The 18163-nt window shown below is 40.8% G+C and overlaps 1 protein-coding gene across 1 annotated transcript in view; it reads right to left on the bottom strand.

The window, feature by feature from the left end:
• ADSS2 (adenylosuccinate synthase 2) overlaps positions 1-18163 on the bottom strand; it is a 40989-nt gene that overhangs the window by 21068 nt on the left and 1758 nt on the right. Inside the window, exons 2-4 of the mRNA XM_037150898.2 lie at positions 5606-5708; positions 4755-4823; positions 2957-3007 (exon numbers count right to left, since the gene is read on the bottom strand). Coding sequence (XP_037006793.1) covers positions 2957-3007; positions 4755-4823; positions 5606-5708 — 223 coding nt within the window. The remainder of the gene's footprint in view (positions 1-2956; positions 3008-4754; positions 4824-5605; positions 5709-18163) is intronic.

The raw sequence follows: 18163 nt of genomic DNA, 5'->3' as shown, positions 1-18163 counted from the left end.
AGGAAAAGAGAGCAAATGAAAACCAAAGACAGTAAAAAAAAATGAAACAATACGGAGCTACAATCAATGAAAAGGAAAACAAATAGAGAAATATCAACAAAATCAAATGCTTAGTCTTTGGGGAAAAAAAACACACAAAAATCAATAAAATTAAGCTCTAGTTAGACTGATCGAGAGAAAACAATATACAAATTACCAATGCCACATACAAAAGAAAGGCCATCGCTGCAAACTGTACAGATATTGAAAGGATAATTTCAATAACACAGATATTACAATCCTTATGCCAATAACCTGAGAAGTTGAATAAAATGAATATAATCCTTGAAAAACATAAATGATCGAAACTAGCACAAGAAGAAACAGAAAAAGCTGAATATCTGCGAACATCCCCACAAAGATTCTATGCGACATTTGAAGAAATAACACGGATCCTACACACACCTGATCAGAAAAACGAAGTCACTAAAACTAAAGGACACAGCACTGAAGCTCAGGACAGCTACGGACCAATACCTTCCACACAGCACACAGGAAAGCCTGGCCCAGTCGGGTAGAAGACCTGAGTGAGGTGCTGGGCAGTTACGGAAATAAACAGACAAAATTCTTTCTCTAGGAGGCACAGCCGTGTGTGAAGTGCCTGTTTTACTAACAGGGAACTGACGCCTAAAGACAACCTACCAGAGGTCACACCACCCCAAATTCGGAAGCCCCTGGCTCTCTTACTCTGTAATCCGTGCTGCACACCCGTCATCCTGTGCTGACTGAAGTGCGTGCCTTTATGGGAAATTGTAAAGATTCTTGGAAAGAAATAGATTAATATTTTTTTGCATCTACATACCAGTTAGGTCTTGTACTTAGGTCTGAAGTGAGGGTTCTAAGGCCATAATTACAGCGGAACTTACAGAACTGTCTTTTCAGTCCTGCGGGAAGAGAATCTCTGAAAATTTTAAGTGTTTTCACAGCAACGATTCTCAGCAAGCTCCCAGTCTGTTTTTTTGACTCTATTTACTTCTCTTCCTCATTTTAGAATTGATTGTACTAAAAATACATGTATGTTATAGATATTTTAATGACACATTTTAAAGCAAACATATACGGATTGGGCAAAAGTAGGTTTACAGTTGTGAGTACGCGAACCAGTTTATCCTTGTGTTATTATATATTATTGTATTCTTTTCCGTACAAACAACTGTAAACCTACTTTTGCCACAGCCTGTAGCAACACTACTAAGAGCTCAATTTTAGTTTGAGCTCTCCTCTCTGTCTCCTCTACCCAAAAAACTTTCCTTTAAGGACATAAATGTATAAAAAAGGAAAAATCATTATTAAAGAAGTTTAATAACATCATAAAGTGAATCCACACTTGCTATGATTTAAACGACATTACTTTCCAATTAGACTGGTCCCTTGGTCCCTTTGCAGCAGGATTTTCTTTGGTTTTTGCAACCTAAAGTAGTTGATTACCTTGCTTAACCACTCCGCTATACCCGAAGACGCCAACTGTCACATGACAGACCAAAACTGTTTGAAATGAAGAAGAAAGGTAGGCCCCAGACAGGGACCCAAGTCACTCTCAACACCGTCTCCTTCCAGCAGCCTGACATCACGGTGTGTTCATACAGCCACACAGAGCGGAGCTGTCTGAGCACGCGTGTAAGCTGCTCAAAGGATGCACACTAGGTACTATCCTACTGCGCCATCCTGAATTGTGGCGCTCAGATTAAGATGCTGAATCTCACACAGCAGATGGCAGGGGACCATGACAAAGTGCTGAAGGTGAGCACTGGCTTTCATCATCTAAACAGCACCTTCCTATATCTGCAGAACAGACAACGAGCACCGAAGACTGTGTGTAAAAACCATGGTGGGGGCGGGACTTAAAGATGGGAACAGAATATTCATGGAAACAGAATATGTGTAAGGTTAATAAATAGTGAAGGGAAGCAGATAAAAATAGTATGAAAGTAATGAACAAAAATACATTTGTCATTATATACCTGAGAGATTATCGGTATGAAAAATATTAATAAGACTGTATTGCTTTCTATATTATAGCACTCTAATGACTACGTATAAAAATTAAAAAATAAATTACTAACATAAGTTAAACACTAAAAATATTATTTTATGCAGGCAACAGACTGAGAGTATGTATTTTTTTTTAATCAGAAGCTTAAAAAATATCCAACTCAATGCCACATTTACAACTTTTTCGCTTCCTTCCAAAAGGGTTGCAATTTGCTTACTTGGCTGATACAAAAACTTTGATGGGGCTGCTTCTCAAATGAAGGTCAGTGTTGAAGCCAGAGCAACTACGGCCTCGGGAGAAATATATATTTAGGTAGAATTTAAGAGTCCCATCACTCACACAGAAGCTTCTTACACGGTTCATAGTTCTTTCTCCGTCCTGGTTACTGTCTCTTAACCATGTCACTGTTAATAAACAATTCCATCACTTTGGCAATAGCATAATAACAGGGAAACAAACCTCAAATTTACTGGTGGTGGCCGAATTAATTTTAGAATCCAGTGTGCGCTAAATCATGGAAAAGGCTAGTCATCTGAATCGTTTTAAAAGCAGTTACATGTGAGACACAGAGTCACCCTCGAGATCTGCAGATGGCAGACCTACTCTCACACATGTGAGTGCACGCGTGGAGAAAAACGCCGTGTTTGGGGATGGCTTCTGTTTTAGTAGGATGAGAGACCCTCAGGAAAGAGTGCCCCTTCACTGGACTGGCTGATTCTTCCTTCAGAGATAGGTTCATTTTAACCGAGCCCATATCACCTTATCTAAAGAAACAAACATAGTTTACGTATTCGGAACCCAATTATTATAAGCACCCTACGCTCTTTTCACTAAAATGAAGACAAAACTGGTAACAGAATGCTTTCTGGTGATAAGTTGCTGGTAAAAAGACAGTTTATACATAAACGCATTATGTCCGCTTACCAATATGAGCCCTGTCGGAAATGATAAGCCGTTTTTCCCAGCCTTCCAGACCTAGAGAAAAGGGGGAAAATACATTTAACTAAACATTTGGCATAAAAATTCTTTCATCTTAATTTCTTTGGAAATACAATGTTTAAAAGTGTTTTGCACCGAAGTATCACTTTCATAGCTTTTCTTCATAGGAAACAAGTTTAACACGTATTTTCTCACCTGCCATTCATTACGCATACAAACGCACTCACACTTTCTTTCTAAATGTTGTGCTCTAAACACCTCCCACTGCACCTACAGGGGATACTTCTAGAAACCCAGAAGGCAAGTGGTAAGAAAATAACGTCTTTGTTGAGAGTTCGGGGAACATCAGGTAGAGATATGTATACATATCCCCCCATTGAACTGGGAACGCGTGAGAGCAGGAGCCACGAGGTTTCACTGCTGTGGCCTGTCTTCCAGTAAATGTTCAAAAAAACTGAATGAGTAATAAATGAAGCTAAAGAAACATATTTTTTTAGAGACAGTACACCTTCCTAGGCTATATGTGTTCCTTCTAAGGACAAGCCACCAAGCTCCAAGCATTTTCAAAACTAATATGAGATATTAAAAATTAGTCGTTGATTTTGATAACGTCCAAAGATTTACTTTAAGATCATTCCTCAGTAGAGAGCAGGACCTCCTTGGTAATGCGCCGAAAGATCGACAGGAATAGTAAGTCCCCCCTCCAGAGCTGTTGTGACGCGATAAGTGTGCACTCCAAGGTTAGCTCAGGGGAATGTTATAAAGAAAACATTACGAAGAGACTCCGTCAAGTGGATTCGGCGTGACTCGACAGGCCAGAAAGAACAAGAACGCTGGGGGAAGTTTCTGGAGGGGATGCAGGGAAGCAGAGGGCAGCTGGGAGCCTGCAGCTGGCCAGTGTGAAAGGAAGGCAGCCACCAAGGCCTGGGCTGGAGAGCAGGGAGCACGGGGTCCCTGGAGAGGGCAGCGGGACAGGGCTCTCCGAGGTTACGAAGTTGCGTGGGGTAGCCAAAAACACCGGAGGGCACGTTGCTACCTTTGAACCTGAACAAGAAACTGGAGTAATGTAATAGCCTTGAGTAGTTTAAATTCAGGGGAAACTACACTAACGATTTCCTTCAATTGTGTATTATCTGCATTGCTAAATTCCCCAGATCCCAGCAAGGCAGCCAAATTAAATTGTAACAGACTTCCAGAAATCCAAATGAGATTAGGAAAGGCAGGAAATCAAGATTTGTGTTAAAGGAGCTGGAAGGACAGATAGAGAGCACTGACAGAAGCGTGTCTCTCACTTGGAGAGAGGGACCCATATAGGCTTCTTCCACCCCTGGGCCGGCGCGCCCAAGCGGGCTCCGGGTCCTGGGAACCAGAGGACAGTGCGGCACAGGCTTCCGAGAGCACCCCCACTACGCCAAGCCAGTGTCCGGCTCGGGCACAGGGCACGCTCACCTGAGTACAAACGACCAGATGGACTAACTCATCAACTGCCTAGAGCCGTGTAAGTAATTTCAACCCACTACAGTTTAGCAATGACCCATGCGTAGAATAACCAAGACTTAAACAATGACCACACTATGTTTGTCTTTTGTTTAAATACTGATTATAATTGGTAACATTCAACAACAGACATTTAAGAACTTGTCCTACAAGAACCTGCAAGTTTAAAGTGTAAGACGGAAATGATAAGTGGCTGGCATGCTGGAACGAGAGCTGAATGAAATTTGACCAAAAGACAGTAAAATAGTCACTGGTTCCCAGACAAAGCAGACTCATTCTTTCATACCTTTTCCTTTTTTAACATTTTTTTCTGCTTCTTCAAATAATCCGGGCAGATGAATTACCACACCATTTCCTAATGGAAAACAAACGAATGAATGCCAGTCCTAAACATCGTACGTGTAATATAGACATACAAAATGATATTAAAACACAGACATCTACCTGCGATAACCCTTTATCTAGAGCAGAAGAGTGAAGGACTTTATGGGATATTCTGACCGATCATTACCTCAGAAAGGATTCCAAGTGTTAAATAGCAGTATAATGTGAACACACAATAGAACATAATACACAGAACATAAAAACACTACAATTACAGTGAATATAATTTAAAATGTCTTTGAAACAAAGTGAAACTGTTGTGTCGTTTTAGGCAAATTAAACCAGATCACGGTAGACTCTAGATCAAAGCCTTTCAAATTGGGAATCACACCTTATTAGTGGGAATAAAATCACTTTACTGGGTTGTGATTGGCATTTTTAGAAGTAAATAACTGGAATATGTCAGGCTGCATCTTGTTATAAGGGTTCAGAATCAATTTAAGAAACATCAACTTGCTTTTCTTACTGTGCGTCAAAATGCTGGAAAAACTGATTTGGTGACCTAATATAATTGTTCTTTATAGAATTAAGGGTGCCAAAGACCACAGATAAATGTGAAGTAATCATTCCAAAAAGTATTCCTGTTAAAACGTCTAAGAGTTGTAAAACAGCCGAAGTCAGGTATATTCCAGAAGGTGCCAAGGTCAAGGTTCATCATTTGGTTCGTGGGAAATGAAATCTGTTTGATAATGAAAAATGAACACTATTCTCAGCTACGGGGAGAAATTCCCAAGTGGTCCCTTCTATACTTACCGATGAATGCAGTAACATTTGGATTAATTATTCCACTGGGTAAAAGGTGAAAATCATACTCCACAGAATCTACAACAACTGTGTGGCCAGCATTGTTTCCTCCCTGAAATATAAGATGGGAAAATTGAATCTAACAATCAATTTGACAAGTAATAGATCACCTTCCAAAGTGAATTAAATACCAATTATACTCAGCATTTAATGACGTCCTGCTACAACGTCAACACAACTTAAGGGCACCCAAGTTGCGTTGGGTGCCCTTACTTGCCGAGAACATTTATTCTGCGGAAGCTTTGCGGTCAGTTGGCTATGCCCACCCCTTTCCTCACTAGGCAACACTTGCGTGAATACTCCCGACAGGACCTAAAAACGGGAGAATTCGAGTTTCTGGGAGGTGAGAGGACACAGCCCCTCCAAAAAGACATAAAAAAACGAGAAAGCACAGGGGACAATGAGTTTGTTACTGTTTTTAGCACCGTGTAAAACATATAGTAATCTAATTAATTATGCACAACATTCTAAACCAAAAAAAATTGCTACAATAGACAAGAGTAATCTAGCCAGTTACCCTAACTTGATCTAAATATTCCTGTAATTTCTGTTGTCCTAAGAGTGTATCAGGCAACTTTGTGACCTGACATTTGTATCCTTACGTGGACTTACCAACTGGAAAATCTCTCAAGTAACTCCCCCCAAATATTGGTTATTTTGAGATCTAAATTTTTGAACTGATAAATTAGTCTTGTGAGTCTGGTTACTAACAGATCCCTTGAATCTATCTACTCATCTCAGGGTAACGCTAAATACACTGGTGATACAGACCCTGGCCGGCAGGATCCGTGCGCTGTGGCGGCTGTGAACAAATTCACACGGACTACAGATGTCCGGTGGAGAAAAAGGGACAGCATGACCACTCTCTGAGTGAGAGAGGGGGCCTCCACCCCTGCCTGGACAGGCTTTTATTGCTTTTCTGGGCACATAACATGGAGGATGGCCCTCATTTGCTACGCACAGGTTCACTGCAGGGGATTACCTTTGACACATAACAAAGGAAAGAATGCTATTAATTACTTCAAAGAGAAGGATATTGCAGATCAAGGCGGGGAAAGTCGTCAAACCGGTTACACTCCATACTTGGGAGATTTAGCGCAGACTTTAGGAAGTTACAGTAAACCCTTGCTGCCTCAACTCAGGGTGAGGGAGTTTTAGGAAAAGTGAGTCTCATGGCAGCCTAGGCACAGTGCAGGCCTGATTTCCCACGGGGAAACCTATCCGTGGGCGTGGCTCCTATGTGCCAACTCGCTCCCCACTGGCCTTTCGGACTGGACTGGGGGCTGAGCTACATTCCCACGCCACGCAAACTCATCCCATCCACCCATGGTGAGATTTCCACGCCATGAAGCTCCTGCCTAAACAGTCAGTAAAAGCAAAATTTGAATGCTAAAGACTAGGTACCAAGCAGACAATATTAAGTGACCAGATAATATTTCTAAGTTTAAAAACAATGGGAGAAACCACAAATCAATTAATTATAGGTTTAATCTTCTATACAATATAAACAAAAAAATTAAGTAAGCTACATACTAGCAACAAAAATATATTTTTGCAACATATATATTTTGCAAAATATATTTGCAACAGAAAGTTTACCAACACCTTGTGGGACATTTAAAAAAATACCCATCAAAACGGTGTCTCCTGAATGACTAGTTTAACTTGATCGCAAGGCAGTATTTGTCAAAATGAATGTTTTTTTACACTTTACCAAATCATTGCCAATAGCAAATTCACAAAAACACCAGGAAAACAGGTCGTTCAAAAAAGCAAATGCCTATTTACACTGTTTGGCACTGTACAGAGCAAAGAACTCCCAGTTTGAAGGCTACCATGTGTCAGGTGTGTTTCAAAAACCCAACCAGGCGGTGGTGACCTGTAGCCCACAAAACGACAGCTGGGTGGCCGGACACAGGAAGACAGAAGTGGCAGCGTTAAGTGACACTTTCCTCACATGATACCATCCAGGTCAAGGGGGAATATTTTTTACTACTTATTTGTAATACGAAACATTTGTAATAGGAAACAAAGGCACAGAGGATGTACAGTAAAAAGTGAAGTTTTTCTCCCATTCACCGCCGACCTGCCTCAGTCCCCTGCTACAGGCAACCGGATACCGCCAGTTTTGTGTCCTTCCAGAGATAACTGTGCACATACAGATACCTATTGATACATTGTTTCCTTCCATGTATACAAATGTGAGCGAACTCTATACACCTGGGCAGCTTGCCTTTTTTACTTAACAATCTTAGAGCTCACCCCCATAGCCCTGTGTAAACAGAACCATCTCATTCACTTCACAGCTGAGCTGCACTGTATTCCTTTTTCTATGGACACATCATTTACTAAATTGGGCTCGTAAGAGAGGCATTCGGGTCGTTTCCAATCTTTTGTCATTTTGAACAATGTGTTACAATACACTCCCTGGTACCTTATTACTAGCACATTCACACTAGCTTATTGCCAATCTGATTGAAGAATCCTAGAACATGTATTACATACCAAAAGAACATGTTTATCTTAACTTAGTCTTTAAAAAATTTTTGTAGATCTAGGAAAACACTAATTTGCTAGGACAATTATTTAATGCTAAATTATGATAGGTCACTAAATTGAATAAATGCTTACTAAATTGTTATAAAGTATTAGTAAGTTGAAGACAAACAACCAACAAAGCATTATTATTTAAACAAAACTAGCTTTAAAAAAATCCATCATTTGCTTAATAGAAAAAACTATTCTGTAACTTTTGGAGTAGACTGTAAAAGCCCTTTATTCACATAAAAGCATCATTATGGAGATGCTAACACTGTCATTTGGTGAAACACCTGTCACCTCAGGGGTGCGCGACACTGCTCTTCTTGTCCAACAAAAACCTACTCCTCCCTCAGAGAGTATTTTACAAAGACGGGCAGTAACAATGGCAATGACCATGATGGAGAGATGAATGGCTGAAACGTCCGTTTGAGGCAGGAGGTGGTGATTGGTGTCCCCCTAGATGACTTCAGGGGGGGCAAACCGTTTTAATACTTTAAGTTTAGAGGTGGTGGTTTAGGCTGGAAAAGTTCAGCTTCAAAAGGCTTGAAATCCCATTTCTTTTTAAAGATTTTATTTATTTATTTTTAGACAAAGGGGAAGGGTGGGAGAAAGAGGGAGAGAAACATCAATGTGGGGTTGCCTCTCACATGGTCCCCTACTAGACACCTGGACTGCAACCCAGGCATGTGCCCTGACTGGGAAGTGAACCAGCGACCCTTTGGTTTGCAGGCTGGTGCTCAATCCACTGAGCCACACCAGCCGGGGTTGAAATCCCATTTTAATGAACAGCGTTTTCACTCACACATTAACCAAAAGTTTTCAATAAGCCATGTCTTATTAAGGATAACAATATAGTTTAAAATCTTTTATTTTTAAAAAGATTTTATTTATTTATTTATTTATTTTTAAACAGAGGGGAAGGGAAGGAGAAAAACAGAAACATCAGTGTGTGGTTGCCTCTCCATGTGTCTCCCACTGGGGACCTGGCCTGCAACCCAGGCATGTGCCCTGACTGGGAATCGAAACAGTGACCCTTTGGTTCGCAGCCTGCGCTCAATCCACTGAGCCACACCAGCCCGGGCTGTAAAATTCTCATTTAAATTCTGTTCAATAGAATATGAGAATATGGTTAGGTATACCCAGAATAACCCTGGATTATCCTGCTGAGGAGCTGGGGGGGAAATGTTCGTGCTTATCAGTGTGTTTGGTCCCAAGTGCCCTATGAGGAAGGTGGGGTTTGATAGCTTCTAATCATGAAACACGCCGTGCAGAAAAGGTTCTTTGGGCGAACTGAGCAGGATCTAGTTAGCCATAAGGAGTTTCTTGACAAAGTAATCTATATGGAAAATAAGTTTTAGTATAGTGTCCTATTTCACAAAATGCAACGATAAAGCTTCAAATTTGAAGTGCCTATTTGGATGCTAACCTAAAATATTTATAAATTGTGTGGAGTCTACAAAGTCCGCCCTGGGAGCTGAGGACACACACGACCCTGGTCCAGGGAGAGCCTCATGTACTAGCGGAGAGCGAATCCGAGGAGTTTCCGGGAGCGCTGCTGCCCACTCCCGCCGAAGGGCTGCAAGGGCCGGTGCTCTGAACCGGCCGCGGCTCCGCATCTGCGAGGGAGCTGCTTCTCACACGGCAACTCCACGTGGCGTGCAGAGGCATATGTAATATGTAGCAAGGACGTACTTACTGAATCATGTTTAATGACTGAACATGATTAGTCAGCACCGGGGGGCTAGATGTACTATATAGATGATGGAAGATAAGTATTTTTGTTCTATTTTTAACAGATGTGCACTATTCCTCTCTCACTCCAAAACTTCCCCAAGCCAAAACTGGTAAATTATCTCCCCAGATGTAGTTATTAACCATATATTCCTATGCATAGTTCCATGTAACTATCTCCTGCTGCTTTGCTAAATTCCCAAAACACTATGATACTGGTCACTCATGGAGCATTTAACAAATACTTTTAATTATCAAAGCTGTATGTTATATAGTATATAACTTTTAAAAAAACAGGATATATTCATTGCTATGCAAACAAAGAGCTGCAGAACAGCAATTGGTCTCAGTCCCTCTTCTCCACATCCACTCTCTTATGGGCAAATCCCAGTAATCACCCCTTCGGGCCACAGTAATCTGATCTGGCAGGGAAACCCATTGGAATAGAGAAGAAAGTACACTCGGGACTGTGAGATGCCTGTCACCTAAGGGAGCATCCTAAAGAGAAAGGCCACCAATTCCGCTGCTGACACTTGTCTGGGGCCCTCAGAGGAGGCTTGACCAGCCCGCTCCTCCTTCAAACAATGCCCGTTTTGCTTAAGACCTGCTGTTTCCACTGCTGGCCAACAAAGAATCCCAATGACTGACAAAGCAAACTCAGCGTGTGTATACAGCTGGCTCTCTAAACCCACATCCTACACTGATGATAGATAGATAGATATAAAAATGATTAACTTCTACATTTGAGTATGTGTGGTGCCAGGAACAAAACTCTAACACATGGTACTCTGGGATACCGGGATGATATCCTAGTATTTAGTTATTTTGCACTGTTCTCAGTTTTTCCACATATGCTTTTGCTTCCCCACTTGATTTTAAGCTTATAAAAGTCAGAAAACAAGTATTTTTGAATTTTTTTTTCCCGTGGCTCCGAAGAACCAGAGGCTGTCAAGCCCAAGTGTGGAATAAAAGTTTGGACAAGGAAATGTTGCTGTGTGTAAATTTCTAACTAAGAAGCTCCAAAGGTCCAGAGGCAATTAAAAAGAAAGAGTTTGGAAGGCAATAAAATAACATTAGTCTGCAACACGGACTCCCAAATCCTTAACTGAGTTTGCTATTATTATCTTCTTTCTCTTCCCAAAATCACTCCCCCGACAAAGTGAGTTCCTGCTGGGACAGAGTTATAACCCTGAAACAATGGCGCCTTTCCCAGCAACAGTGAGGTCCAGGGTCCAGGGCTAAAAATTTCATGGCACAGCCCCGAGGCATTTCCCAAGCCTCTGAAAGTCTACGTGCCGTCTCTTTTCCTTTTTGCTCTGAAGAGATGAACACTGTACTGTAATCATGCAGCTCAAAATGAACACCAACCAAGAGGTCAGTTTTAGCACAGCACTGGCATAAAAACAGACAGACAGATCAATGGAACCGATTAGAGAGCCCAGAAATAAACACACAACTATATGGTCAATTAATATTTGACAAAGGAGGCAAGAACATACAATGTGGTACACTCATCAGTAAATGGTGCTAGGAAAATTAGAGATACTCGCAAAACAAATTTATATTAGACTACCCTCTTACACCATATACAAGAATGAAGTAGAAATGGATTTCAGACTTAAATGTAAGACCCCAAATCATAAAACTCCTAGAAGACAACGGGGGCAATAAAATCTCTGACATTTCTCTGAGCAATATTTTTCTGATATATCTCTTAGGGCAAGGGAAATGAAAGAAAAAATAAACAAACAGAATTACATCACACCAAAAAGTTTTTGCACAGCAAAGGAACCCATCAACAAAACGAAGAGACAACCTACTAAATAGGAGAACATATTCTCCAATGGTACATCTGATAAGGGGTTATCATCCAAAATTTATAAAGATCTTATACTGCTCAACACCAAAAAACAACCAACCAATTAAAAATGTGCAGAAGACCTAAAAAGATACTTCTCCAAAGAGAACATACAGAAGGCCAATAGACATGAAAAGATGCTCAATGTCAGTAACTGTCAGAGAGATGCAAATTAAAAGCACAATGAGACATCACCTCACACCTGTCAGAATGGCTGTCATTAAATCCACAAACACCAAGTGCTGGTGAGGATGTAAAGAAAAGGGAACCCTTGTGCACTGTTGGTAGAAGTGCACACTGATACAACCAAGGTAAAAAGCGGTACAGAGGATTTCTGGTCAAGACAACACTGTAGGCAGACAAGGCTCACCTCTTCACATACCACATAAAATTACAACTAAAATATAGAACCATCACTCAGAACCATCAAAAACTGAGTTGAATGGAAGTCTGACAATTATGGTATTAAAGAAACCACATCCATCCAGACTGAGCGAGCAAGTTGGTGCCATACTGGAGACTCCATCAACTTAGCTAACACTGTTTGACTGGCCTTGGAGGTCCCCAGAGTCTGAGTCCCACCCAACGTACCGGCCCACCCAAGCTGCTTTTCCATATAAATAGCCGGTCTTGGGTCATGCTGCACAACTTCCTAAATCCTATCAAACAAGCAACAGCTGGCCTCAGTGAGCCCCTGGCCCAGCACTAGCAGCAGCCATCTCTTATACAAAGCAATATAAGTATAAATTTTGCTTTATAGCTCAGGCAGGGTGGTCCTGGGCAAAACACAGGTGGGGGCTAACCTTGGCCTCCACCATCCAGGAAACCCCAGGGCCAGTGCACCAGTGGACAGCTACAGACCATATCACAGCACCACCACCCTGCCCCTGCACAGCCGATCCTCCATGGAGGGCGGATGTTGGTGGTCAGTGGTCACAGCCAGCCCTTGCAGCTGACTGGCCTGGGTAAATCCCTCCCATTCAACTGTCAACAGCAACCCAGGCTCAGCTACCAAAGGAGGATGTACCCAGCCCACACAAAGGGTGTACCTTGAGTACCCAGCTTGGATGACAGGGAGGCTGTGCCACTGGACCCTACAGGACACCTACTACATTAGGACACATGACCAAGGCACGGAGTCAAAGCAGCTCTACCTAATACATAGAATCAAATGCAGGGAGACTGCCAAAATGAGGAGACAAGGAAACATGGCCCAAATGAAAGAACAGATCAAAACTCCAGAAAAAGTGCTAAACAAAATGGAGATAAGCAATTTAACAGATGCAGAGTTCAAAACACTGGTTATAAAGATGTTCAAGGAACTTAGTGAGGACCTCAACAGAACAAAGGATACCCTAACTGAAATAAAGAACAATTCACAGGGAAACAACAGTGGAGTTAGAGTGGATGAAGCTGAGAATCAAATCAATGATCTGGAACATAAGGAAGCAAAAAACAATCAGAATAACAAGAAAAAAATTTTTACAAAAATGAGGATAGTGTAAGCAGCTTCTGGGACAACTTCAAGAGGTCCAATATCATAGGAGTATCAGAAGGAAAAGAGAAAGGGCAAGAAATTAGAAATCTATTTGAAAAAAATAATGAAAGAAAACTTGCCTAATTTGGTGAAGGAAATAGACATGCAAGTCCAGGAAGCACAGAGTCCCAAACAAGATGGATGCAAAGAGGCCTACTCCAAGACACATCAGAATTAAAATGCCAAAGGTTAAAGATAAAGGGAGGCTCTTGAAAGCAGAAAGAGAAAAGAAGTTAGTTACCCACAGGGGAGTTCCCATAAGACTGCCAGCTGCTTTCCCAAAAGAAACTCTGCAGGCTAGAAGGAACTGGCAAGGAGTATTCAAAGTGATGAAAAGCAGGGACCTACGGCCAAGGTTGCTCTACCCAGCAAAGCTGTCATTTAGAATGGAAGGACAGATAAAAAGCTTCCCAGACAAGAAAAAAAGTAAAGAACTTCATCACCACCAAACCACTATTATATGAAATGTGAAAGGGGACTTATTTAAGAAAAAGGTCAAAACTAGGAACAACAAAATGGCAAAAAAGACACAGCAACAACTGAATATAAAAAACAAACTAAACAAACAAGAACCGAGACAGAATCATGGTTACAGAGAACATTTTGATGGTTGCCAGATGGGAAGTTATGGGGGAATGGGTGAAGAGGTGAGGGGATTAAGAAATACAAATAGGAAATTACAGAATAGCCACGGGGATGTACAGTACACAGTGCAGGAAACACAGCAACCAAAGAACTTAACCCATGGACAGGAACAAGGGTGGGCGATTGCCTGAGGGAGTGGGGGGGTAATGGGTGTAGGGGGGCAGAGGAGGAAAAACCAGGAGAACTATAATAGCATAATCAATAAAATATAATTTATGCAGCCCTATGTTCACTGCAGCATTACTTACAATAGCCAAGCTGGGGAAGCAGCCCAAGTGCCCATCAACAGACAAGTAAATAAAAAAGCAATGGTATAATATGTAAAATGGAATATTACTTGGCCACAAAAAAGAATGAAATCTCACCATGTGTGACAGAATGGATGGACCTAGAAGGTATTATACTCAGTGAAATAGGTCAGACAGAGAAAGACAAACACTGTATGATTTCACTTAGATGTGGATCTAAACAACATACATGAACAAATAAAAAGACAGACTCATAGGCACTGGGAGCAAACAGGGAGTTGCGGGGGGGGCGGGCAAGAGGGGGCTGGGGGACTGGGGGAAGAGATTAAGAAGCACAAATTGATACTTACAAAGCAGTCACAGGGAAGTAAGGAAACAATAGGAAATACAGTCAATAATATTGCACTAACCACGTATGTGCCAGCTGGGGTACTAGAAATATCCGCAGGACACTATCTAAAGTGTCCAGTTGTCTGACCACTAAAGACTGTACCCCAAAACCAATACAAAATAAAACTGAAATATACATATACTTCTATATTCCAGTGGGGCAATAACAATATATTCAATATGTGCCATAGGAAAAAGTCAGTTTTTCCTCTAATCTGTGGATTGCGGCTGAGAGCAGCGATGCCTCATACCCAGTGTCTGTGAACTCTTCCAGCACCAACAAAGAGGGCTCCTACTTCTTGTCTAGACTCTTCCAGCTTCTTAGGAACCTAACAGTCTTTTGAGTTAGTGCTTATTACCTGTGCTGTTTTCTTGGTGGAAACTGTAAGACTGAGTCTTTCTTTCCAGACCAAACATTTCACTGTTGCCAAGTCTAAAACACTCGTCGAGCCATGGCAATAAAGTAATTATAAACGAGGATGGCTTCTCTTTTGTGAAAAAACATTCCGATAATTGCAATTAGCTTATTATTTTAAAGCAGAGCAGATTAAGTTACTACCAGCAAGTTGATCAAATTAAACTATTGGACAGTAACCAGACACACCAGATAGGAACACATACACAGGGTATCTGAATTTCTTTTTAGCAGAGACCTTCAAGTGCACTGCTCAGTTATCTTTTAAAGGCTTACAGTTTCATACACAGATGAGTGCCACAAAAGTGCTAAAAATCTCAGGTGCCTGTATTTTATTCCTTAAATTACCATTATGAAACAACTCACAGTGGAAGCGGAAGGGCCATTGCCTTGGAGAATCTTACGTTCCTAATTAAGAAGGTTCAGGCTCTAGGCTCCAAGCTTTTTATCAATTAACACCCACTGAACAAGGATCAGAGATGACCAGGGTCACATGTGGGAGGATCAGCCATGCAAGCAAAAAAAAAAAAAAAAAAAAAGCATAAACCAAAGGCAGCAAGCAACTCTCTGTAAATGCTTTATAAAAGCTCACCTAATCATTACATGTATGAATGTTTTCTTTAAAATGCACTGAAATTGAATGGCAGATGTCAAGTCAAAAAGTTTTTTCTCACAAATAAAATGTATGATACAGACAAAAACCCTGTTATTAAAAATTTCATGAGAGCCCCTGTTTTTTAAGCAGGAATTATATTACACTGAATTAAATATGATTAAAAGTTCACTCAGTGTAAGGAAGCAGCCCATCTTGGAGCCCGAGGAGCCATGGGTACTGCCCTCTATTTAGTTACTGTTCTTTTCAATTGCCTTCACTGGTAAAAGCATTCTAACAATCACCAACCTTCACTATTAGTACGTAGCTCACCCACACTAATATTTGGTGTCAAACTCTGACATAGTCTCCGAAGGGTAATAATACAGCTACATTTGTATCCAGTTACATTAAGTAAGCTATTAAGTTTACCAGTTCATCCTGGATTTGTTCTAGACAATTTTTCCTACAGATACTTGAAACTATCCAAGTAACCCACCCATTCCCACCAACATTTAAAAAACAAATAATATTGGTCAGATACCATTGAGATGATCCCATATAATCTAAAATTTTATGCCTTAAAAGTACAGATGATGTACTTTTATGCCTAAATAGTGGACACCTTGGGACATCCACATTGACCAGACTTTAAGACCTATTGTCTGTGCTCAGCAGAGAAAAACTTTTTACTGTAATTGCATGGTATTCAACTGATCTATACTGAGGAAACAGACCAAAAACAAATGATCGGTTATCTATTTCCTCATTGATGCAAGACATAAGACTTTAATATAACGATGAAAGCCTTTGAACATAATGGTACAAGGTAAAAAAAAAATAGTTCAAATACTACATTAATCCAAGAAATGTGGGCGAATCCCACCTTAAACTCATAAAGTAAGTTACAAGACAGAGTTAAACTCAGATTTCAAAGAAGTCTCCTGGGGGGATGCAATCAGCCAATAAATGTTGAGTACTTACTTCCTCTCTGCCTCACATAGTACTGGGTGCTATGGAAGAAAACAAAAAAGAGACAATCCTCTTCTTGAGAAAACACATTACTAGTAGGGAAAGCACAGGAATCCAAGAAAACAAGTTTTGTCCAAGTATTAAGAAAAACTACCATACAGTAATGTAGTTGGGAAATGCTGTAAACTATGTGTATAAAAAGTAACTCTGCTAGTCAGCAGACACACAATTAGCAATTATTACAAACCTGGAAGAATGGTTTACCTTAAATTCGGACTCTCTAACCATCACCCAAATAATGGTGATTTGGGAAATACTCATTTTAGCTGTATAACATCAAGGGATTAAATAACTCTCTTTCTCAATATTTCCAATTAGCTCAAGGAGAAAGTCTGTTTGCTGCTGGTGTGTCTTTTACAATTCATCACCTTTTAATAGCTGGTTTCAGCACCTTCTACAGATACAGGCCTCTAGCTACGAATTAACATTTTTTCCATTGAATTTACTTTTATGGCAAGCTTTTATATATACCAAGTGACAGGATACACTTTCCCTTTATAATTAAATGTAGTTAATGTTTTCTCTTTATATTAACTTTAAAACCCTGGGGGTTGGGGGCGGAATGCAGAGAAAGGGAATACTGCTCTGCCATTCCTGATCACAGGCAACTTCCCGTCTGCATTGTAACCAAGACTACGAGGCTGGCTTTCTCCAAGAACAATAAACAAGCCCTTGCTTAAGACCTGGTGTAAACAGCAATAGCTACAAACCCCTGTAATTTCTACTGAACAAAAGGAAGGAAATAAAGTATGATAGTTTACTTCGAGAGGACTTAGGGAGCAAAGCAGTAATAGGCCTTCCAACAAAACTACTTTTGTGCCACCAGAATGAGGCCTTTCTATCTCTTACTTTCACCATTTGAAAAACCTGTCCCCACAGCCTCTCCATCTCCACCCTGGCCATAACTATTTCCATAGTGGCTGTCCCCTTGGCTACATACTCCACGTGGGCACCTTCCCACCGTGTTGAAACACGATGCACATTCCACTTCTAGAGAAAAAAATCTGTACAATAATTTGAGTCCATGGGATGAATATGACAAAAGTATTAAATTCTAACACAGTACATATTTTCAGTGATACACAAAACCTGAATCATCAAACAGGGCAATTTAAGCTCACAATATGAGTTCTTTAAAGGCACCGAAGGAAGATAAAGATTTTAGAATCACAGGAGGAAGGTATTCAGTCCCAAGTTTATAGGGGAGGAAAGCCTGCCGAACAAGTCTATTCATATGTTCCTCCTCTATCTTCAGCTAACATTGTAGAGCCAAAGTTGGCTCCTTCTCAATGACTTCTCTCTGGACTTCCCAAGGGCATCAGAGTAGATTGGTCCATGACCTCCTTCGAGACTGCTTTCACAGCAGCACAGCAATATCTCCAATCTACCGACTAATTCCACTATTTTTCAATAGGATAGTAATCAATGTTATAACGATACCATTCCCAAAACCTTCTTACAAGCTATAATGTAGCTCAACCTGAGTTCTATTATTTCCAGGTAAGGAAGAGGGTCAGG

This window comes from Artibeus jamaicensis, unplaced genomic scaffold (assembly GCF_021234435.1).
Source record: "Artibeus jamaicensis isolate MK-2021 breed Jamaican fruit bat unplaced genomic scaffold, CSHL_Jam_final scaffold_754, whole genome shotgun sequence".
In the NCBI taxonomy this organism is placed as follows: domain Eukaryota; kingdom Metazoa; phylum Chordata; class Mammalia; order Chiroptera; family Phyllostomidae; genus Artibeus; species Artibeus jamaicensis.
Note: the sequence above shows the minus strand (reverse complement) of the source record. Positions and strands in the feature narration are given on the sequence as shown.